A 25,228-nucleotide genomic window follows, 5' to 3' on the forward strand; every position below is an offset into this window, starting at 1 on the left:
AAAACTGTTTTCAGAAAAGGTTAAGAGTAATTGCTGATAAGATAACATTAGTTTTTCAGATGGTAAACCTTACCCCCCCCCCCCCCCCCCCCCCAGTGAACATATAAAAGGTATCATAAAGCTTGTAATGGCAGAGGTCATAATTAAGGCATTACAAAATGGTCTTTTGATTGCCCTGTAGCTGATTTGTATTTAATCTAAAGCCAGATTAGAGTTTATGACTACTTTAGGTTAATCTGAAATGTTTGATTGATACACGAAAAAAAATTACTTTTTCACAGTGTGTAAAGGGCTGCATCTCAAAGTACGTACAGATGCACTGAAGGATAGGAAACTTGGGAAGGGATGCCAGTACATCAGCTAAATAACAAGGTTAATAGGACAGCTGGTGCTTAGTTTATAGCTCTTACCTAGTTGGTGTTTTGGGTCTGAGTGTGTCTGTATGCCTCTGTTCCCCCTGCCTCTCTAGACTGGGCATTATATTCTGATTCTGCCTGAATAGATGGTACAGGTGCATGGTGCGATGACAGCATTTCCTGATTACAGGGTTTTCTAACATCAGATGTTTAGTGGTTTGGAGGCACTGTATTTCCAGTACAAAGGACAAATCAGAGACTATCTATAATTACATGGCTTGAAATCCTGTGCTTCCTTTTAAAGTACTATCGATATAGTAAGGAGCAGTAAATTAAATGTTACATTTGGTGATGCTTATATAAAACAGGAAATTTATGTCTTCTCTGAAGTTGCTTTTGCTACCGTTGTCCAGAAATTCTGATGTAAAAGAGAACGGTTTCTGTTGTCAAAAACTAGAAATAGTGATCACCTGTGAAAGCAGCTTGAGGCATTTAGGGAAGGTCTAACAGGACAGTCTGATGAGTACCCTTAATCCCTAAGGAATGTGCCAGTGTGTTCAACAGAGAGGCAAAATAGTCTAGGCAACATGGATACAAGTCTGCATCATCTAGGGCCAGTAATAAAAAATACAAATGAGTGAATGGAGTAACTGCAAGTCATTCTTGGAGCATGCACATGTACAATGAGAAAATTCTTTGCAGAAGGATCTTTAGGTAATATTTAATTATTTATTAACATCCTAAATTATTATTCTGGCTTCTACTTCTGGTGAAGTATTTTAGTCAGGGACTTTTCATCTGTAATTCTGAGGTTACAATTTCTGTGCAATATGCAAAGTTAGGACATCACGCACGCAGGACAAAGTTGCCCTAACACTGTACTTTTCTGGAAGTTTTTCTGTGATTCCTGGAGTTGATTTTTTTGTGATGTAGGGAGAATGAATTTTATGCTTGTGGACTGCCTAATCTTTTAGAGGGTAATTTATTTAAACAAAACTGCTTTTTTTTCCAGAATTGCTTTCTGAAGGCATAGTACACAAACACTTGCTATTTGCATCTATGTATATGATAGGAAAACCTGAAGTTGTTATAAAGTTAGCCATCTGTTTTGGAGATGGACTACTTCATTGCGTATGAAATGGTAAAGTGGTGATCACCAGAATTCTGATGTGATATTACTATTTATTGAAGAACCTTAGTTGCTGAAATAGGAATTAATTACACAGATACTTTTAAAAGTTTTGCTCATTGGTATTTACTCCTTGCCAGCGGTAATTCAATGTCAATGGTATGTAATGCTGGTGTAAAATTTTTTGGGGGGTTTAAAATAACCCTGTATTGTGAACTTTTCATTTATTTTCATCTCATTAATTTTTGGCAAAACCTTTTTTTCACATGTCAAAACAGGTATGCATTGCATACTTTGCATCAGTGAACAAAAAGTAGTATCAATATTATAAATGCACTTCTTTTTTTTTTCTGTAACTGAAAGGAAGATTTTGTTGTAACTTAAAATTGTTTTCTCAGTCACAAGTTTAAATTCTTCTGCATTTTTTCTTTAGCATCTACTAAAGCTGGAGGTAAACAGTGTGGTAAACTTTCTGTCAGACAATCATGCACTGTTAAAAAATGAACACATGTAACCTCTACCTCCAGACAGGATAAGAAACTACACCCAAAATGTGTAATTTCTTGTATGTTTGATGCAACCAGTAACTGAATCGTGTAGCTAAACACGTGAAATTTGTACTATGTACAGCATGTCAACTAAAATAACAAACATCAACAGCATAAAATATCCACTAGTTTTATCATGAAGGCACTTTTATTTAAAAGCAAAGCAGCATTGAACATAAGATACTGGGCCAGGTCCATATTTGTGACTGTTCATTCTGTATGTGTAAAGGAATCAAAAGTCATCTGTACCTGATGAAAGCCTGAGAAAAATGAAAATAAGATAAAAAGTACACCTCACCATGCCTTCTGCCATCCAGGGTGGATAGCAAAATGAAATCTTAACAGGTTGTTGCTGCAAACAGTTTCGTAATAACCACAGTTACTTTGGGATGTATAAACCCAATTAGTTACAGCTAGAGTACTTAAAAAATCCAAGAGGTGTATAGCTAGAGAGGTAATATATTGGCAACGTAAGGAGAAAACAATGTTCGTAACTGCTTGAAAGCTTAGTGCAGTTTCTGGACACTGTTCATCACGTAAGTTTAAGCAAATGTGATTACAATATAACATCTATGCAAATATAATACAGGCATCTATTTAAATATTTAATTTTCTAGCTACTGAAATTGCCCACTTGCAGTGGATTTTTTCGCATTCTTTGAAACTGGTCATTTGTTGTCTGGCACTCTAGAATCAGCACTGATTTTTGCTCCTGCTGGAATTCTAGATTTATATCCCTGGTGAAATTTTAGATCCAACATACAAAAGCCTTTAGGTATAGGGGTTTTTTCCCCCCCTTAATAAAAAAACCCCTCTTAGAACAGCTTTGTTATCTCACTTCCTTAGAAGTATCTAATTCATCCTCCTCATCATCCTCTTCATCATCTTCATCTTCCTCCTCATCCTCTTCTTCATCTTTTCTTAGCATTCTGCGGGAAATCTGATAAAAATCCAACAGAAGGATATCAACTGTTTGTTTTCTGCAAACAAAAAGTAATTCCCCATTGGCATTTTCAGCCTAAATGGTTGTAGGGTTTTCATTTAGGGGAGGGGGTAAGTTGTTTATTTGTTAACTCTTCATAACACGCACACCAATGGAAAGATATATGCACAGAATGAAAATACTATAATGATTTTTAAAAGCTAAAAAAAATCCATGTAGTCTTTCAGCACTATTATAGGATGGGGAAAATGTTTTTTTACCAAATTAATGCTAAAAATCAACAAGATGCAAATCACTTTTTTCCTGGGTTGGCTATTGAAGCAGCAGGCTGAAGAGGAGTATTAGGGCCTAATATTATCTTGAAGACATCAGACCTCATCAGTTAAAAGCTCCAAACCATGCTGCTCTAATCTTTTTACCTTTTTTGTCCCCCAGAATTAATTAGACAAACTTAGAATCTCGATTCACAGATGAATTTCTTTCCCTGCCCATCAGTGCCTGCCTTTACAGTGACTCCTCTTTTTGGTTCATCAAACATTAAAAACAAGTGCCAGCTGCCAAGCTTTCATCTCATTTGACAGATTCTGCAGTCTGTACTTTTTTTTAATGAGGGCTCAATCTAATTCCTATTGAAGATAAATTCTTCACAGACAATGCAACATTTACACTTTAAAGAAGGATACATATTTTTTTTCCTTTCCCCATAAGAAAGAGAACATTGAAGACAGTTATCCAAGTCATCTGGAATGCTTTTGAAAAATTTCAGGTTCAGTAGTTCTCTAAGGGCATCTGCAGCTCTAATTTTGGTTATATTTTCTGTGTCTTCTCACATACAGTGATATAATAAAAACTTCTGCACTGAAGACAGAGCTTGCCTTTTCTTTTAAGCAGCCCCCTATTTTAAAGGTCCTTAAATGCTCATTATTAAATTGATTTCTGACATGTTATAATTCATACAGCCATGTATGTAATGTAAGTTTTTTGTGTGTGCATAAAGCAAACTGTAGTCATTGAACTTCTGAAAGAAGAAAAATCCTGAAGTCTTGCTCACGCTCACCAAGTACATAATTTAGCTTGAAGCAAATAGTTGCTTACAAATTCCTGAACACAACAGAAAATGGAGTTAATCATTGGGTGAAGCTGGGTTAACTTGAGCTGAAATGTCTAAAGAAGCAGTCTCTCATTCCGTGAAAGAAGAAAAAGACAATGGCAGTGATTTGTAATTGGAGTTTAAGGAATGCTGCAGATTGAGCCTATTAAGGTGTAATGAATTTCACAGACTTAATTTTCTCATTTTTTTCCTAGTTCAGAGTATCTGAAATTCTTCAGCAGAACTTGCATCATATTTCTGAAGAAAAGCTCCCCCCCCTTCCTGAAATAGGAACTGTTTTGGCTTTACGGCTTTTTTCCGCTCACTACTCAAATACCTCTGACCATGCAGCATTTAACTAAATAGTATGTTAAATATTGCTGGTGGTGGCAAGATGGCTATCCCTAAGAACCAAATTGCATCAGTGAAGGAAGGTGATTAAAGAAATTATGCACTTTAAATCCAAGTTATTGTGCCAAAGAACTAAAACATACCACTACTGAAATTTCATTTTTCATAACTTAATGCAATAAAAGAAGAATATGGTAAGTTTTTGACCATAAATATTTTTACGTAAAAATTACTTCTATGAGTTGCATGCAGGTGATGACAGTCCTTGCTGTCAGTTCCATCTTTCACTGCAGATGCTACTTCAGAAACATGGCAATTCTCTCCATGCCTTAGTGCTGGAACATCTGGATGCAGCCATTTTCAGTAACAGTTAAAATGATATTTTTCTGTCCTATAGAGTGTCAGTGCAAAAGTTTGTTATTTTTAATGCATGTAGATAAAACTTGTGTAGTTAAACTTGATTTAAAATATCTGGAAAAGGTCATTCTGTTTTGCTATAGTTCTAAAATACAAGCTATATCAACATGAATTGGTAGACCAAAACACTGAAGATAAATTGCCTAGTGAAGCGTTGTAAAATGAAGGACATAGCTCTTTGTGAGAAAATGAATCAAGCTCAAGTAGTACTTTAGATTTTTAACATACAGATAATACAAAAAGTTAGTCCACGGAGCCAGAAATAAATTCAAGGATGGTATGTGTTAAATCCTCTGAAAAGACCTGAATTGTGTTACTGGCACACTTTATTCCATCTGGTATGCAGTGACATCCCACACTGTCCCCCACCTACAGGTTAGTGTTAGGTTAGTGTTTATGTGTGTGTGTCTGTCCTCCCCTGCCTCACAGACTTGGGCCGTGTGATTCTGTGAACTGCTTCCCACATCATTTATACTGCTTTACACTGGAAATTGCAAAGTACTACATTACAGACAGTAAAGGATTACTGTGCAGCAGGAAACTAGATGTGTCAAAAATTTCAGAGTGAAAGATCCACAGAAAAGATGAAACAAATCACCTGAAGATTTTTCTGAATGCAGCTTTTTTTTTTTTTTCCTCAAGAGATGTTTGGTGGTTCCAAAGATTAGAGCCCTTAGTGTAATTCAGCACCATGGCTATTTACAGAATCAGAAAGGGCTGCCCTTTCTTCACTGCCCTATGGTGACTGCATTAGTAGGGTGTTCCACCCCTTTTTTCTGCTGTATGATCCTCCTCTGCACACTGCACAGCCAAGTAAGATGACCTTATTTTGAACTGCATTGCAGTTTCTCTCTAGGTCTAGATGACTTCCTGTTCTTTTCAGGTAAGTTAGAGGTTATGAGAATCCTAACACGCAAAGTTATAATTAAGAGCAGTCTAGGAAATGAGAAAGGTTAACCTGCAAGTTAGAATGGAGTTCCACTCCACCTCTGGGAGAAATCACAATGTACATACTCTCAGTTTTCTCGTTCTGTGTTTTTTCTCATATTTTCTGAAGAAGCTTGAATATGAAATTTGCTTGAGTGATAGAGAGGTCTGGCAAGTTACTCAGTCAAGGTAGTACTTCATGCACTGAATCACCAGGTTGTATCTCTTCAGATGACAAAATTCATACTTTCAACAGAACAGCTCAACTGTAATAATTGATCTGTTCTGTGTTGAGAGCAGAGAAGGGGTTAAGTGTGTACGAAGTCAAGAAAAGTTTTCCTTACTACAGTATCAATGCCTGATTCTATTCAAAGAAGAAAGGTAAGATACATGCATTTTAAATATGGTTTTGTCTTTAACTGAAACACTGGTAAGAATCATTGTAGTTACAGGATTACAGTTGCAATCAATTAAAAACAATTTAACCATTTTTGCAATGTCTGCAAGTTTGTGGCTGTAAAAGTCGCAGAGATATTTGCAAGGTAGCTGGTCCAAAAAGAGTGGTACTGTCTTCAACTGTTTCACTCGTTTTTATCATCCTTTTCCTCACCTGCTGTGAATTTTCAGACTATGAAAGGACAGGTGTCACCCTGATTTTTTAAGATTTTCTAAGCCTTCTGATGTTGACATTCTTCTAGAGAACTTTCTCACACACTTTCTGCAAATAGCACATTGTTTTGCATTCTTTTATGAAAGAGGAGAACTTTGATGGACTGTTGATTTGTCCAGTGTCATTGGAAAGGTGGCACTGTCACCCTCCAATCCACTGTCACTTTTGGAAAACTATAAATGTTAGAGTCAGAAAATAAACTTCCCTTTTGCTCTTCACCTTAAAAGCAGTGGTGTGCGCCTGTGTTCTTTCGTGTTCCATAGCGACAGGTCTGTTGGTCATGGGTTTGCTCTGCAGCTAGAAGGTATCCCTAGTCTGGATTAGGATCTGGTAGAGAGGCCACACTCTAGAATCTGAGTACTTAAAATATGCAAGTACTTAAAGTATGTCACTACTCTTTCAAATAAGCTCCTAGATCTCTTCTCTGCATGATGCCACAGTTTGTTGATGGAAGACCAAGTTTTGCTGGAAATGGCATTAGTCAAAATAAGCAACAGAACTTTAAAAGCTCAGGGTTTTTTCCCTTCAATAATAAAGCTGCATTATCAACAGCCTATGATGATATTTATGCCATTGAAAGTTTCTTTACATTTCTGATGGTCCTGAACTGAATGAAGACAGTGGATCCATATGCGCATGAGCTAAAAGATTATCTTAAGTAGAGCTTTAATATAGTGATTTAGTATTTAATTTTTTTCTTACCTGTGCTGTTCTCAGTGAAGATTTTGAGGAGCCAGTTCTTTGCAAGGGGGACTTGGAATTTGCACGAACTATGTCTAAGCGAGATTGATAGTCTGGTGGATAAAGTGAGCTCCGAAAAACCTAATCAAATGGAGAAAGCTGTGACTTAGATGCTTGCAAGCCAAGAATCACCAAGACTGAAGCTTGCAGAAATACATCATTGGGGAATGAAACTTGATATAGAGATGTGCATTGACTGTAGTTTGGACTGATCACTTTTAGCTGAAACAAAGTCCTTATTAACCTGGGACACATCAGCATACTTATGTGGTAAAGGTAAACATTCTTCAATGCTTTAAGGGCATTTACACAGGGAAAACTGCAATGTTTTCCCACCAACATATGTAGCTGAGTTTCAGGCTAAGCTAGAAGTGTGAACCCCAGCAACTCCTTCAGGCTCTCCATTTCTTGCAGAGATGAACTCAACCCCTTCACAAGCAAATCCCTGCTGTCAGACACAAATGCATCAGAAAGATGTTACTTGAATTGTAAAGAAGATGTACAACTCAAGAAAAATTTGGGAAACCTCTCAGATTATAGGGGAGACCATGACATCCATTATATTTTCAAATTATTTCAATAACCAATACAGCTATTTGTGCAAGACTTTAAGTCAAGAAAATGGTATATTATGGTCATTATTTTTATGAAAAATAAATAATTGTCCAATTAACTGAAAATTTAAAATGAGATTAAAAATTTGGTTGTGAAAGACAAAGTACTGACTTCAAGGAGATTTCTGAATTGGTGTCGTGTGACATTAAAATTGTGAAACTAAAATAGTACAAAATTGCCATGGCAGTTTAAATGAAGTAAAATTACCAAGTAGTCTCAAGTATGACTGTCACTGAATACTCATGGTTTTCTAAGTCTTGTGCTAACTTGGTGCTGAGCTATGTCGTAGACAGAATAAAATGACGACTGGTAGGATTTACAAAAAAAGACTGAAAATGATCCAACTTTTTTGACAAACCAAACACATACACAACACACACTTCCATGGTATTAAGTTTAAAGACCCAACATCCAGAAGAACTGCAAGAATGAATAAAGAACTGAAAAGCCTTTCTTGGGAAAGAGAGAATATAATTCAGAAAGAAAAGAAAGGGTGACTTGGAGCTGGTTACTGCCACAAGGCAAAAAACCCAATGTAGTAAATAACAAATGTCTCTTTATTCTAGAACAGCCTAACAAAAAATGATTAGAAGATGAAAACAATCAAGCAAAATTCAGGTTAGAGTGAGATCTTTAATGTAGTAGTTAGTCATTACATCATCTTATCACAGCAGTATAAGATTTTTTCTGTGTGCATCTTTAGAGCAAGACACTGCAGAAGTGTTCTGTAGAAACTGTTTTATGTTTAGCTGAGCTTGGAGTGGCAGGTAATTTTGTGAGTCTCTTTTCTGTGTTTTGTGGGAAAGATTAGATTGCCACTGCAGTTGCTCTCTGTGTTCTCTGAGATTACAAACCTGCATGCTCTTGCTGAAGAAGTGCAAAAAAAAAAGCTTGGTATACATGAGTTTCTTCTGGGAACCTGAAATATTTGTTGCATTTTTTCTGTGTGGGACATGTGTAGCCCAACTGTGAAAACTGTATATAGGAAGTAAACAGAAAAGCAAATCTCAATCACTCTTACCTCCAAATCTTCATTTTCATCAATATTTTGGATAATTTGATATGCAGCAGTATAGATCTCTAAAGCTTTCCCATGGAACAACATTTCAATAGTTATAAATTCAGAAAATATGTTCTGAAAGCAAATGAAAAGAAAGATTTTCTTAAGGCAGTATATTTGCACTTCCAAATATTACTGTATTCTGTGTTTGGTATTTATATGATATAAATAACTGCATGATACTTAGTACTTTTAAATAGTCAGATTTAATCTAAATGAACTTCAGACATTAACATAAATTCTGGCTGGGCTATCACTTATGTAGTTATTATTTAATAATAAATTCTAAATAAATACTTCAAAAGTAAAGAGGAAATGTATTAGGAATAACAGGTCTTATTGAAAAGCCACTTGATAATCTCCAATATGTAATCCCAAGATATGGTCTGTCAGAAACTTTGCTGTTTTGAAGACTGTCTTTTATAGTAGGATAAGTTATCTGTAGATTCTATATCTATAATTTACAAATCTCTGAAATATTAATGAATAACACAAGATTTGCATTTCAGTGAATACTAGAATGTTGCTAATCTTGCCCCCAACTATCTATAGTAATTTTATTATGCAAGATGAAATGTGAGTACACATACTTTGATGTCCCTTATCTTCTGTTTCTCAAAATTATCAATGGTTTCCTCTAAGTGCCGAGTTGTTCGAGTAGCATCCATTGTCGCTCTCTGCAGTTCATTTTCAGCCTGGTAAAGTAACACAAAGGTGACATTAGTCTTGCATTTAATACAAAGCTATTTGCTGTAATTGCCATTATTTAAGTCTGAGTTTGCAAGACAATACATATCTGTGTTACAGTATTTTAAATCTCTAGCTTAATGAACGTATAAAGATGCCTTCTACACTGTTGTGACTTTGATGTGAAATACGAAGAGTGACCAGCTGCAGCCAGTCAGGAAAGTCCCTCTGCCTTGATTCATTGTCTGTAATAATCATGAGAGAGTTTTACTGAGCCAGCCCTGACATCCCACTGACAGCACAGTGACTGGGTTTAGGTACTTAGCACAGCCTGAGTGGTGGGAGAGCAGGAAAGATCACCCCTTGTTTTCTACTGCAGATCAATCTGATGGGTCCAGAAAGATTCTTTTCCAGTATAGTGTGCTGAACGTCATCTTAGTAAATTCTTACAAATTATTTAAATAGACAATTATAGCAGCAGCTGGAACTAATGTACTTGTCCTGTAAATATCTCAATCTTGCAGGCTAGAGTTATTGTAATTTTTAGATTCAAATGCATTTCAGGTATTTTATGTTTTTAATATTTTTGTATTTTTAAAATATCTTATAAAAAACATTTTCAACGGGGCACTGGGAAAGGGACACATCAACCAATTTTTAACACATAAATACACAGTTTTTCTTATTTTGTTACTACAAGAAACATTTTGGACAGCTATTTTAATTAGATATAATTATAAACTTTATAGAAAGTTCACTACCATTTAATGAAAGATATTGCAACTATTCTGATTAAGTCAAGTCTGAGAACTGTGTACTATTACAAATTAACAATATAATAGCTTGCACTTGAAATCTACAAGATTTGGCCCTAAACTTCTGTTATTTTCCATACCTTATTGGTCAAACATCATACACTAGTGATGCTTACAGGCTCAGTCAGTAAGTATCATCACAAATCTATTTTGTCATGAGATTTGAAGGTAGTATATGCATCAGTACTGTATCCTATCATCAAGTTGTAAGGTTCTTCCCATTTCTACAAAACTGCAACTTGAGAGGATTTTTTTTTAATGGAAAAAGACACCACAGGTCCAGTTCCTGTGATCTAGCTTTTAGTGTTACATATATGGAAACCTAAGGAATAAGGCATGCTCTATTCACTTCTTTGATTGTAATCTGCTAACGTTATTTTACAGGATTAGCAATTTGAAACAATCTCCTTTCAAAAACAGCCTAAAATCATAGACACAATTCTGCCATTACGGGGCAAACAAAATTGATAATGATCTTTAGTAGTACATAAGGTCACATGTTCATCTCTCTTTCTTGATTTTGCCCAAACCACAGGAGGGAAGAAAAGACATTTTGTGTATTTTCAATTACTTCAATCAGTCAGTCTGTAAGTGATGGCAGCTATTATGCATATGCTTACACACACAAATACAGTATGTTATTTCTATGGTAATCACATACACCTCCTCAATAAATTTTAGATTGGACATAATTTGTGCACATAAGCTTTGGGAGAGGAATTCTGGTAGTTTTAGAGTGACGTGTCCCAAGTCGCAGAGCCTGCATAGTTTGGACAGCAGCAGTTTGGTATTTTCTGAACACTCACCTGTGACTGGAAATATTAGTAAAGGAAAAAATAGCAGTGTAACAATCAATATTCATGGACGTGTTCATTTTCACTTCTACTTTTAATATACTTTGAACAATTTACCTTAGTTATTTCAAAACATCTATATATTTAGGACTATTTTTATGTTGTCTGAAGCCTCTGGCTGTAAGATGTAAAGTTTGTTAGAGCTTTGCTAGAATTCAAGTATCCAGGCTGAAACATTTCAGGACAGCTGTCTGTTTTGGACTGAGAGCTTGGTTATTTATTTTTAAAAGAATAAAATAAAAAGCAGGCAATCTACAGTTTAGCAGACTACTTCAGGAAAAAAAAAATCTATTTTGATTTACACAAGTGTTTTTTTTTAAATCTGGTAATGTTTTCCTTTCAAAGCTGTGGTAACACACCATTTGTACGATGGGAGTGAGTACAGATTCTTTGCTATCTGTGGCCAGAGCTGTTCACTGCTGCAACATCACAGTTGCTCAAGAATAAGAGAACTCCTGCAGGAGCCCAGTTGCTGTGCTCTAAAGTGGTAAAGCCTCTTTCAGAGCTGAAAACCTGATCTGCATACATCCTCAAGAGCAAATGAACACATTCCTGCTCCTAATACCTTTTTATGTGTTTTAAGTGTCAATCTGACCTTTTTGAGTGTCAATCACTTTAAAATGCTAATAGGCAGCATTTGGTACTTTTGCCATGTGCAGAATTAAACTGTACTGAGATTTTGTAACTCTTCAGGCAAAGCCTTAAGTGTAAAAAACAGGTGTTACATACAAGAAGCTAAGTCATAGAGGAGTATTTGAGAGAAGCTTAGAAAAGAAACAAGAAGAAATTAACTAGGTGCCAGTGACATACTCATGAAATTAAATTAAATGGAAATTAGCTCAAGGGAGAAAAATGGGACCAGTCTCCCTTTGAGAAAAAAACAGCTTATTGTCATAATTTATTCCCTTAATTCCAACAAAAGAGAACTTTGCAACACAGCTCAAGTTCTAACCCTATGGCTAACAAATGTCTGTATTTATTACATGAGGAATCCTAATTAGTCATTACTTGATTTAACTGATTTGATTAATATTAAATAGAAATTCCCTGGCAAAGACAAAAATAAAATGTAGTTCTCCTGTGTTCAGTTTGACCACACAGTCATTTTCACTCCTTCTACAGTCTCACACCCCAGTCACTACAAAGATCCTGAAGATTCTGAGAGTTGATAAAATCCAACAATGAATAGGACTCCTTAACTCCCAAGTTCAATGCTAAAATGTAATAAAAAGTAAACAGCCCATCATGAACCTAGATCCTGCATCATAATACGTAAGCATTAAGGGACTGACATAGGATTGCCTTGATCCATTTATATTGGCATTCCCTAGATTCTGATTGCTTCAAAATTTGAAACTTCAATAAGACTTTATGGAAATTCTAAATCAGTTTGATGGAGGCTTAATTTTTCCCACTGTGATACAGAATAGTACACTGGGGAGGGTGACTGGTCTTTGGAAAGGAAGAGTAGTCTAGATGAGTATTCTACTAGCAGAATAACAACTTATCCTTTCATGCAGCTGGAGGAAACTCATATCGCATCTAGGTACCAGGAAGCACAATAACCAAAATGGCAGGGAGAAAAACAGTAAATCCACAGAAATAAAAAATAAATTGTCTGATAACACTTACTTTCAAAAACTTCCAAATTCCTGGATGTAATCTATGCCTACCTCTCTTGCATAAACATAGCAAATAATTCATAGTTTCTTTTCAATTCAAAAGTGAGTAACTACTGCTCTATAGCAGCTCTAACTCTACATTAAGTTTAAGAAAAGATTCGACATTGGGAACAGTTCCTCTAAGGAGCATTATTATTATAACTACTTCGTAAACATAACAGTTTAATTCCCAAGAAATGCTAAAAATATTTCTCATAGTGACTAGAAACACAGGATACGATAACGTGTAGATCTGATGGATTCCGCTGACGTGTCTTTTCCAGTTGAGATAATTGCTTGGCTTCTCGGCTCTTTGCTGTTAAAGTTGCTCTAAGATCATCCTGGAAATAAAATGTTTTAGACATGTTTGAAATACATCTAGGATAATACAAAATATGCTCTCCTTCATACATGCATTGCCTAGAAAACACGGACAAAAGTTCTGCTTCAAATAAAAAACAGATTTTAGTGATCTGTTAATTGATCCTATGAAAGAGAAGTCAGTGGGGACTGAGAGAGTTTAGCGCCTTGTGCAACTGCCTATAGCACATGTTATAATTGAAAATGTGGGGAAGGAAAGAAAAAGATATTCACAGCTTTACATAAAAAGTATAGCAGATGGTCACAAGCTGAGATTCCCAAAGTGTTAAGAAGGCAGACTCATTCCTGACTTAGCAATAGAATAAATGTGGTACTTAGAAATAAAAAGCAGCATCAAATAAAGTGGCATTATTAAAAAAAAACCAAAGCAGGCAGCAGTCAGTAGTATGGAGAAGTTATGAAGAAAATGTAACTCTGTCGCCTGTCCACTGCCAAGTGCTGTCACTGCTGACAGTGGAGCAGAAGTCTGATGAGGAGTGGCTGAGGGAGCTGGGAGGGTTTAGCCTGGAGGAGGCTCAGGGGGACCTTATCGCTCTCTACAGCTCCCTGAAAGGAGACTGTTGTCAGGTGCGGGTCAGTCTCTTCTCCCAGGCAACCAGTGACAGGATGAAGACATATAAGCTGCAACAGGGGGGGTTAAATGAAACATTAGGAAAATTTTTTCTACCACAGGAGGGGTGGTCAGGCATTGCAATAGGCTGCCCAGGGAACTGATGGAATCACCATTCTGGAAGTGTTCAAAAAAGGTGTCGATATGGCACTCAGGGACAAAGTTTACTGGTGAACATGGTGGTGGCTGGGCTAATGGTTGGACTCAAAGATTACAGAGGTCTTCTTCAACCTAAACAATTCTGTGCTACAAGGTACCATAGGAATTCTAAGGGTTAAACAGCAGATTTATATATATGAATTTAGTAAGGTGTTTAAAACCATTTGAAACAAAATACATCCAAGTAATGATGGAGCTGTAGAAGATAAAACTTAACTGATCTAGAAAAGGCAGAAACTGTTAACAACTGGTTTTGCTCCATTTCCAAAGGAGAAGTAGTATGTACTTCTAGGAAGACCTGTGACAATTTAAGAATGTTCATCTACCAGTTTTCTCAAATTTTTGTTCACGCTACAAAACTGTTTTGCAAACTGTTTGGTATTCATGGAATGTAAAATTGTCAGTCAAGTATTTACCACTCCATTGATGCTCGTATGGAAAAGGTCGTTAATTTTGATGGTTCCAGTTTAAAGGAGCAGTAGTTTAGAACAAGCAGAAATACAGTCTAAAGTCTAATAAAATCTGAGGTAGGATTGGACATGCATTTCAAATGACCTTTCACTCTAAAATACCACTTCCACTTTTATTTACTACTCCAGAATGGAGTTAGAGCTATAAGAAACTATCATATTGGGAAGTAGTCTGTGCTCCTTCCTTGGATTTCACAATTTTAATGCTTGTATGTTGCCGTAACAGAAGGATATGCGTCTAAGAATATGTCTTTCAGTAAGTTTTGTGATCCTGTGACCAGGTCACTACTCAGTGACAAGCACAAGATTGTCAAGTTTCACAATGCTGTGTGTTCCTTCAATAACAAGGCTGAACATGAGAACACGGTTGAAACATGCAATTTCTTCCTTGTTTCTATTCTTACTGTCTGTATGTCCTTGTATATAATTGTCATTTAGCTTCATCTCCAGGGACACAGAGCTGGCTTCTGATAATAAAAACTACTTCATCTTCAGCCCATCCATGCTGGTTTTACTGCTGTTCTTTCAGAAGGGAATTTACACAACCTCTAAGGTCAAAGACTACTGAAAAGGGCTTTTGCTTTTATGAGACCATGTGGCTACAAGAAAAGCAATAATAGAATTTTTTAAATTGTTTTTTCCAGTTTTAAATTTTAAAGATAGAGAAAGAGAAAAAGAATGTATTTATTTCTGAAAAAACAAAGTTTTTCATCTAATGGTCACAGCTGCATGTTTAATGCTATTTAATGACTGAGCCCCATTAACAGCACTGACTTTCTTGGCCCATTTAAAACAGTCAATCAGATTTAACACTGTGGCTTCAAAGGGTGCTGACTTGCACACAAAGTGTACTTGAGGATGCAAAGTTCTAGTCACCATTATTAAATTCAGTGTTTTCTTTCTAGCACATAGTGACTTTGGAAATATCTACAGAGACCAAACTGTTCCCTCCTCTACCTCTGTTTTCTGTAGCAACAGCCACCATGAAACATACTTCTCTTCTAGGTGAAGTGTGACAAAGAATTAGTGCTACTATGGCCGTAGTGGCGAAGCTGTGTACAAGTTTTGGATGTACAAAAGTAGGGCACAGTTACATACGTATTTTGTCCAAGAAAAGGGTGCAGAAAAAACCCAGTAAAAATATAAAAAAGCTGGGGAAAATGTAATTTATGGTGAAAGAATCAAGGTGTACATTACCTAACAGAAAAAAAAAAGAAAAAAGAAAAATTTATTTTATTAGCATCTAAATACCTTCATCCAGAAAAAAACCCAGAGCATTACAGAGCTCTTTCATCTCAGTGGAGCACGTAACAAGAACCGAAGATTAGATGAAGTCTTTCATTTAAAACAAAATCCCACAAACATCAACTAACCACTAACTACCACCAACAGTCCTACATTCACCTCCAGTGTCTTTAGACCAAGTTTTGACATGTTTTTGGAAAATATACTTTAGTTACACTCAAGGAAAAAGGGAATGGAATAGGCAATGAGATAAAAGGTACAAAGAATATAAAATTATTCATAGTTCCTCTAGGTTTTAACTATGAATTCAAGTGACATGTAAGAACTCTGGTCACCCATCTATTTTCAAATCATACAGAAGCACAGCTATAGTTCCTCCACCAGACAATGGGCTGGCAGAGTCTCATCACTGTACTGTTACCTGCTTTAGTCACTGAAGTTATTAAAGCAAATCAATCCTTTCTTCTGCATGTGGATCACCTTGGTTTTATGATGTCCTGTTTTACAGGAAGAAAAGGAACCAGGAACAGAGTTGCCAAAAAGCAGAAAAGTGAAGATTGATAAATAGAACAATGAAACAGAAAGAAATCCTCATATCCTACATTTAAGCTGTGTTACAGGACAAGAATATTGTTTTAGCTTCTACTGAAGCTATTCAGCATCATAAACCAGAACAAGTAAATGAAACAATTTTACTGCATTAGCAGATCAAGGACAACACTACTCTGATTGACCTGGGCCTTTTAAAGCATTTAGTAGCACAAGACATTGTTGTCTTAGACCACAGGCAAAGCACCAGTTGTTTTTAGATAAAGCACAGAAAAACTGCTGTGTACTTCTGGAACAGATCCAGTAAGTAAGTAAGCAGCAGTGAGAATATCCTCTTTATACAAAGTAGCTATAATGACATACTCTGCCTGATTTTACTTAGTCAGCTAATGTAGTTACAGCTAAAGCAGTCCTAGAACTAGCAGCTTGTGCTAGATTTACATGAGTGACAAAATTTCCTTTGTCACGAAATATGTCCCAATGATTACAGATGATAACTGAAGACCAGGCAGTTGAAATTTTAACCAAGGTTTATGGTCAATGTGCAAAGGGGAAAAATAACCATTTAATGGCCTACATCTTTAGTGAACTCTATCTTAGTTCAAAGGTAAACTGGTAAAATTAATGATCTCATCTACGGTTTAAAAATGCTCTTGTACTCCTCACTGTAGCTAAAATAAACATTATGCAATGCTTTCTGACATTCTGAAAGGCAAAGACCACAGGAAATTCAATTCACTGTTGCAAGCAATGACTTGATTTCAGTTGCTTCTGTCCTCAGCATTACTTACTGGCTGTCAGTGGCACTGCACCTCAAGACAGTCTCTTCAATGCTTTGGAAGCCGCAGGCATTGCTGTAATGTTTTGTGTTTCCTCAGCAACCCTACTGCCACAAACACATGAAACTTGTCTTCCACCCCCAGCATTTATACCCTACAAAGTACCCAGTTCTAGATCTCACAAAATGGTGACCATTAAGGTTTTAGGCACTACAGTCTACAGCTCTGCTAAGGACTACTGTGGGGAGTCCTACTCAAGCGAGAATGCATTTCCTTTGCAATTGTTTCTCTAACCACCAAGTGAGGTAACTGTGCAGGAAGTCCCAAACACTACTTGGTTCTTCACCATATGGAAAAAACCCCACAAAAAACGCCATAGGAAAACTGCTTGCTTGAGATGGAGTGCCACCATCTACTCAAATTAATCATGATGAACACACCGCAAGATTTTTGTTTCAGTATTTTTGTAAAATACCACCAAATAATAATAATAATTTAAGCTTCTTATTTATATAGATTATGGTACAGACATCTACATCAATTACAGATTTGAGTTTGCAGGACTAAGGTATTCTCTGTATAAGATACAAGTATTATGAAGATCTACTTTTAGTATCTGCTTATTAAATTCCTTGCTCAAGCTTATCTTTCCTGGAGGAAAGAAACTTACAGGTATTTTAAGGGAATATTTCAAACCCCTATAAATACTGTTTCGAAAATATAGTGAATGAAGAGACCTCAGAGTTTTGTGTATCTTCAGGTCAACGTGAGGATTTAATGGAGAGGGATCTAGGCACTACCTACTTATCAGGTTCAAATGTGTTTTCTAAGTTATGAACTGTAATGTAGAGCTTAATTCTGAGTTAGAAAAGCTGTTAAAGGCAGTATATTGATGACTAAAAGCCAAAGCAGTAATAATAATAATAGTAACAATAATATCATCACCATCATCATCAAAATCACACAATAATAAATGACATTATTAATAAATAAAAAGTCCTGAATTTACACTACCCAGGGAATTTCATACTAATGCCTTTTCTGAGCATTTGTTTGTGCTCAAAGAGCCTGAATATCCTTGTCTTCACATCAAAGCTCTTTCCTCTAACATATATATAGCTTCAGTTCAGATGTCTAATTACATAATTAAGTTAAACTGATTACTGAAATATGAAAAATCAGAACCATTTTCCCCATTAAAAAATGTTTTCAACTGAGTGGCCAGGACACTGAAATGTACCTTGTGAAATGAAATGTACCTTTTGAGAAAACACACGTTTAACCTACCCTTTTAAGTTTCACTATGGTCCCATAACATTTCAGAGGTTCAACAACCTTGGCTTCCAGCCTGTCAACCTACAAAAAGAAATCACAAGTTGCTAAAATCATCCATATCCATGGCGTGCAGAAATGGGAAACAATTACTTTAATAGTGACTCACCTTATTACAAATTAAATCCATATATGCTGAAAAAATATTAGGATAAGGGTTTTTAAAAATTTTGTAAAAACTACAGTCAAGTACATTAACAAAAAAGGAATTTATTTTCTGAAGAGCTCAAGCTGATTTCTTGTGGAATTCCTTTTTTCTTAATTAGATCAGGATAAATGAAACATGGAAAATTATGAATACATCCAGCACTGCATCTTGGAGTTCTGTAGTTTTCTATCTAAAGATCAGTGTATTTGTTCTACACTTACTGACAAGGTTACAGACTAAGCAATCTTTGCTATCAAATACACTGTGCAAAATGGAACACTTCTTAAAAATAATGGAAACAGCATCACTGGTACTGAGTGCACTAAAAATACCAATAACAGGGTATGTAAAATGCATAAATGCTCTCACAGATGAGTGGTTCTGAATTTTTGTTTCAGTTCTCCTAATCAGAAAAACAGCTACATATGGTCAGACAGGCAATAGGATAAGACCTGCTTGTCAAATCTGACAAAACTGTCTGAGCGGCCCCAGCATAATCTGCCAATGACTTATGGACCGTGAGTGAGCCCTGTGGCCCATCGCTGCTACATCCAGATTAGGACAAGGTGCATACCTCTACTGGGAAGGGACGGTTCCCCCCATACTGGTAGTCACCAGTCAGCCAAAATCTAGGCCAGATGAGCAAACATTTCTCCTTGATACCATCTACTAGTGCACTGTCAAACAATTTCACTTGAATTGCCAATAGGATAGAAAGGAATAGGTCAGAAAGGCTCTAAACAACACACTTATTACAGACGAATCAAATAACCTGCCCATCTTACTTATTTACTCTACCCTGTGCTGTGGTACCTCACACCTCAGTATTTATGTACCTAGCACTGCAGCTAAAGACCAGAAATTGATAATCCTTACAAGCTAATTTTCTCTTGCCCACTTTGCCAGCATACAGGAAAACTGTAAAGTGACTTGATGCCCAGAAGAAATACAGCTGAGATAATATTTTTTGTTTTCAGGAGCAAAGGAGAACTTGATTTAAAAACTAAAAGCTTCTCTTTTCCTTTACTGCTTCTGCCTTTTTTCTTTCACAGGACAATGTTGGTTTACAGACAGGCATGGCAGCAGGGTGAAGCCAAATGTCAAGTTTTTAAAAACACATTTAAAATCAACAAAAGGAAAACTCAAGGTGTTACATATGTACCTCAAAATTACAGGTTCACAGTTTAATGATGAAAACAGAGATCATGCAGTCTGAGTTTACATTCACCTTTGGCCAAAATATAAATGCAATAGCAGAGGATAATTTGCTATTACATCAATTGAAGCAGAAGGACCTACCTGTGGCTCAGCTGGAGCCAGATGTATAAGGGCTTATGGAAAATAAAAATCATTTCTTATTACTTCTTAAAAATCCCTCCCTAAATAGATTGTTAAAGATCCACAACATTCCTTGTATTTCAAACTCTCTGCTTCCCACATCAATTACTTTTAAAAGGTTTTCTTTTTCCACTTTGTTATTATGAAGAGATGACTTGCAATGCTCTCCAAAATAAAAACGTCCTATCTGAAGGCATAAAGAATGTCAACTACTTCAGTCTCTTTTTGAATTATAATGGATCTCAGCTGTTCAAAACTATAAATGGGAATTTTCTATGTTCTACTTAAATAATAGATACATACTCCAAAAACTAGTTTGAGTACATGTGAATCATTTTTTTTAATCTCAGTATTTGGAATTCTGCATCATAAGTTACAGTTTGACTGGCACCACACATAAATGTGTAAGTGGCATAAACACCTTTGTTTGCACTCTCACTCATCTAGCAGAAATGTGACTATATAGTCACATATGGTCCAAATCAATTTGCACTTTTAATGTTGAACTACAAACTTATGAAATCTACAGTGGTGCCTGACAGTACCTCTTCAATACTATTTCTGATAATGCTCAGCAAAAGGAAAATGACTGATTTTGCCTCAGCTGCTGCTAGACAACTCAAGTCACACAACTAAAAAGAACACTTTATTAACTATAAATCATAATCTAAAGTCTAACACCAATTAAAAAAAACTTGCTCTTTTTCAAATACTTCAAGTGTTCATATGGATAGTTTTCCCGACTTCAACAGTACTAATTTTAGGCAGTTTTCCCTGAAGTGATTAGGAGTGTAAATGATGAATGCTTTGGCAGCCTACCCTGCTTAAACATTAATATATTTAGACGTGTTTTCTCCTGTTTGTCTTCTGATTGCAGAGTATATGATTTCCCTTTTAATCACAGATAAGTAACTGAAAAGTTCAGATGGCAAACACAACATGTACAGCTTTAATTTTGTACCTCTGCCTGGCGATAATCTTGAAGTCTGGAGAATTCATCTGCAAAGTTTTTCAGTCCAACTTTTAAGTTCGGTGTCTCTGTAGCTGCATATGCATATATTTCATTTACTAGAAGATCTGCTTTGTCTCGTAGTCTGGCAGTTTTACGTACATATCCAGCAAATATTTGGCACAATTCACCAAAATGTTTTTCCACATTTGAAACAGCATCTTGCATTTGTCTAGTCTGATTGTCCCTGGATACCAAAGAGAAATGAGAAAGGCAGGAATGTTTACAACACATACAGAAGAAAAACTATACAATAATACCACTAATAATTTGGATATCTCATTTCAGTGCAAAGCAGAAATTTATTCTGAAAAAGAGAATGTTGTAACCGATGTAATATGTGCTTATTTATGAATGAATAACAAACAAACAAAAAAGCAGATTTGCACTTAAAGATTCAATAGATGACAATCGAAATCACAAAAATCTGCTTGGAAGTTTTCCTCCTGAATTTAAGCAAAAGCTCACTACTACTAATGTTATCAGTTACTAACATTAGTGGTAACAGTTGCTGTCTCAAACAAGACTTCTGCAAGACCACCCCTTCCTGCTATGGCCTGCAATCTAAACAAGCAAGGCAATGGCTGGAGAAATTAGGCAGTTGAGGACCAACTGCTAAAGGTATTAAATGTTCTTTAAATTGCAAACAATTACCAAACTGCACTACAAAGGATAAAAACCACTGAGAATTAAAGAAGGTAAATGGACACAAGAGGTGAAAACTGTACTAGACTGAAAGCACATTCAACACACTAATAAATTACTTTCTTTTAAACGACCTAAATATAATTAATTTCTTTCATCCAATGCCTGTATGTTTCATTATTAATGATTTAGATAACTTATTCCAGTAACTCACAGATTTCACTTTGTATGTTGCTTTCATATTCCTATATTATTTAATGGTCATGTGAACTCATGCCCGTTGTTGATCTGAGTGAATCAGCTGTAACACAATTAATTTAACAGTACCTGCCAGACACTGGGTCCTAGGATGTCTCTGTGGTCCAACACAAGGTTATTGATGTGAAGTGATAGAATTCTCTGCAAGAGAATTCACTCCTACCACTATCTCAGCAAGGGACAGAAATAAAAAATTCCTTCATATCTGTAAGGTACCCCAATACTGCTGACCAGTATTTAAACACTGACTTTGTATCCGGATATATGACCATCAGAAAAATTTGAAGAAATGTGGTACTTTGAGACTAAACAACAATACAATCAATTCAAATGAGGAACACCTTTACTTCAGGAAAAGTACTTCATGCCAAAGTTCTGCCAAAACCCAGCTGGGTTGCTTCATGGCAAGCTGTCTGGAAGACTGTTCAAAAGAGATTCCGTTAATGTTAAAAAAACCCAAGGAAGTTATTCAGTCCTCCAGGACACACTGGAGCACAGAACCGCTTGAATAGGGATGGTTTCATCTGGTGAGCAGGCAAGTAAATATTTCATTAAGTACTAATAAAGCTGTTTTTCAAAATTATATTCCCTGACAAGATTTTCAGTAAAAGGTATATATTTCCTATTTTCTTGAAAGATCTTCATGTCAGAAAGTGTTTCCCTCCAGGAGGAAGACGTAATCATCCACTTTACAATTCAAATCCTACAGTACACCCACGCAATCAGTATTTAATTTTGGGATGAGAAACACTACGGTTTCTTATGTGGGGGTGTAAAAGTTTTTATTCCACCCTCGTTACCGTGATCGCTTAGAACTGTCCACAGAATTATTCGCGAGAGGTCCAAATAAATATCGGCAGCACATCTTTACTCCATCTCTGCACAGCACGCTAGGCCTGGAAAAGTTTTGCGGCCTTTACGGGAGGAAGGCAGAGGCGGCCCCATCTCCTAGGGAGGCAGATGCTAAGAAGGACCAGGCCCGCATCGCGCTCCCCGAGCCCCGCGCCTCCCCCGGGCACGCTGCTGGACGCGGGGTCTCCTCGCCGGCAGCAGCCCGGGGCTCCCCCGGCCCTCCGCGCCCCCGTACCTGGCGTCCAGCCCGCGGCCCAGCAGCATCATGGTGGCGATCGCGGCGGCGGCCGGCGGGAAGCAGGGAAGGAGGGCGGCGCTCCGCGTGCGCTCCGTTTCCATGGACACCCGGCCCGGCCCCGCCTCTCGGCCTGCGGGACGGGCCGCGGCAGCTCCGCGGCCGGGAGGCGCCGCGGGCGGAGCGCACAATCCCCGAAAAGCAGAATCGGTGCGGTTGGAAAGGAGCGCTGAGATTATCGAGTCCAATCTCTGTGCGAACACCACCGTGTCAGCAGGAACATGGCACTGGGTGCCGCGTCCGGTCTGTCCTTGAACACCTCCAGGGACGGTGACTCCGCCACCTCCCTGGGCAGCCCATTCCAGTGTCTAATCACCCCTTCTGTGAAGAAATTCCTCCTTATGTCCAACATAAACCTCCTGTGATTTATGTCTTCTTGTCCTATCAGTTGTTACCCGGTAGAAGAGGCCGAGCCCTGGCTACAGCCTCCTTTCAGGGAGCTGTCCAGAGCGATAAGGTCTCCGTGAGCTCCTGTGCTCCAGGCTAAACACCCCCAGCTCCCTCTGCCTCTCCTCACAGGGCTTGTGTTCCAGCCCCTTCCCCAGCTCTGTTTCCCTTCTCTGGACACGCTCCAGCCCCTCAATGTCCTTCCTGAAGTGAGGGGAGAACTGGACACAGCACTCGAGGTGTGTCCTCACCAGTGCCCAGTACAGAGGGACAATCCCTGCCCTGCTCCTGCTGGCCACACCATGGCTGATACAGGCCAGGATGCCATTGGCCTTCTTGGACACCTGGGCCCATGCTGGCTCATATTCTGCCACTGGCCACCAGCCCCCAGGTCCAATTCCACGGGACAGCTTTTCAGCCCCTCTTCCCCCAGCCTGTAGCACTGCAGGGCGTTGTTGTGACCCAAGGGCAGGACCTTGCATTTCGCCTTGTTGAACCTCACACAGTCAGTCTTGGCCCTTTGATCCAGCCTGTCCAGGTTCCTCTGCAGGTCATTTCAACACTCCTGCCCAACTTGCTGTCATCTGCAAATTTATTAAGGGTGCATTTGATTTCCTCATCCAGGTCATCATTAAAGATACTGACTAGGACCGGGATCAATACTGATTCCTGGGGCACACAAGCAGTGACTGGTGCTCCCCACACATGAGCCTGCCCAAGGCAGGGGCAGGGTCTGTTCAAGGACAAGTGCAGTGTCAAGGCCTGGGCTGGTACAGGAGCAGAAAGCCAGAAAGCTCAAGCCTTTCCCATTACCCCCACCCCAAAAAAAAAATTCAAAAGGCCAACTTGTCTTCACCTAAGGGAGAGCTGTTGAGGCTGGGCAGCCATGGGAAAAATCCCATGGAGCGCCAGAAAAGATGTTAAAAAAAAAAGAACAACACAATAAAACGAAACCAAAACCATAAAAAATCCCCTAACCCCCTCTCTGTAGTGGTAACGTATTGGGAATGTGGCTTCAGAACTGTGTGGCCATGATCCTGTTGGAGTCCCTGCACATGCTATATGAGACTAATACAGAAAAGACTCTTAAAGGAGGAGAGTGGGAATTGTGCTGTGTCCAACATTAGCCCCTCTGATATTACAGTGGTCCATGAGAGCTAAGGACTCAGACAACTGGCAGCATGAGGGCACAGAGGTACATGGCAACAGCTGCATGCAGATAACAAACTTTAATTTCCAACTAGAACCAATGGCCAAAAGTAATGAACAAGGTGGGTAACGGTGATGTTTCCATGGCATTTAGCAGGTTACAGGTTTGGTGTACCCCATGGGACTATGCTGCTACACAAAACTGTACATGGGCACACACACACACACACACACACACACACACACATAAAGAGGCCTCTCACTCAAGGGCACCCAGAAGATCTAAGGGTGAAAGGATCACTCAGCGATATCCAGTCTGAAAATAGTCACTGCTGTGCAAGAGAGTGGTGAGGGGCACTCAGACCAGGGAAGTCTCCTTGGATGGAGGTCATGGTGCAGAAATGTCTCTGCCCTGTTGGCTGGGGTTCTGCCTCTTCCCATTCCCACCTTGGGTCATAAAAGGTTGGTTGTCCCCATGTGTCAGCCAGGGAGAAGGTGAGTGCTACTACCACACATGTATGAAAATAATTTTATAAACTTGCATGAGCGTGTGAATAGAAACTGATTTAGTTAAAATTTGATTTTTAACTTTTCATCTTGGTTTTTCTCTTGAAAGCAGATAATTCAGATCACTTCAATGAAAACTTCAATTCCATAAAGCAAAATATTCTTCAAATAATGAGGCTCTAATTAGTGGTTTGGATCAACTTAAGCTAAAACAAAGTGTTGCCAATTTTTCTTAAGGCAAGTTTGTGAAA

General features: G+C 37.8%; 1 protein-coding gene across 2 annotated transcripts; it reads right to left on the bottom strand.

Moving 5' to 3' along the window:
* Nucleotides 1-1,759: 1,759 nt before the first annotated feature.
* CIBAR1 (CBY1 interacting BAR domain containing 1) lies at nucleotides 1,760-22,921 on the bottom strand. 2 transcript variants are annotated; one of them, XM_084221851.1, is made up of 8 exons: nucleotides 22,875-22,921; nucleotides 20,837-21,071; nucleotides 18,345-18,413; nucleotides 13,104-13,205; nucleotides 9,438-9,542; nucleotides 8,809-8,922; nucleotides 7,134-7,253; nucleotides 1,760-2,973 (listed from the first exon to the last, which is right to left on the bottom strand). In XM_084221851.1, the coding sequence occupies exons 1-8, from the start codon at nucleotides 22,904-22,906 to the stop codon at nucleotides 2,863-2,865; spliced, it is 888 nt and encodes a 295-aa protein (XP_084077977.1). In that variant the 5' UTR covers nucleotides 22,907-22,921; the 3' UTR covers nucleotides 1,760-2,862. The 2 variants fall into 2 exon arrangements, with proteins under 2 accessions (XP_084077977.1, XP_084077976.1); XM_084221850.1 differs by lacking the exon at nucleotides 13,104-13,205.
* Between the last annotated feature and the right edge of the window lie 2,307 nt (nucleotides 22,922-25,228).

The sequence above is a fragment of the Fringilla coelebs genome (genome assembly GCF_963513975.1).
Source record: "Fringilla coelebs genome assembly, chromosome: 1".
Taxonomy (NCBI): domain Eukaryota; kingdom Metazoa; phylum Chordata; class Aves; order Passeriformes; family Fringillidae; genus Fringilla; species Fringilla coelebs.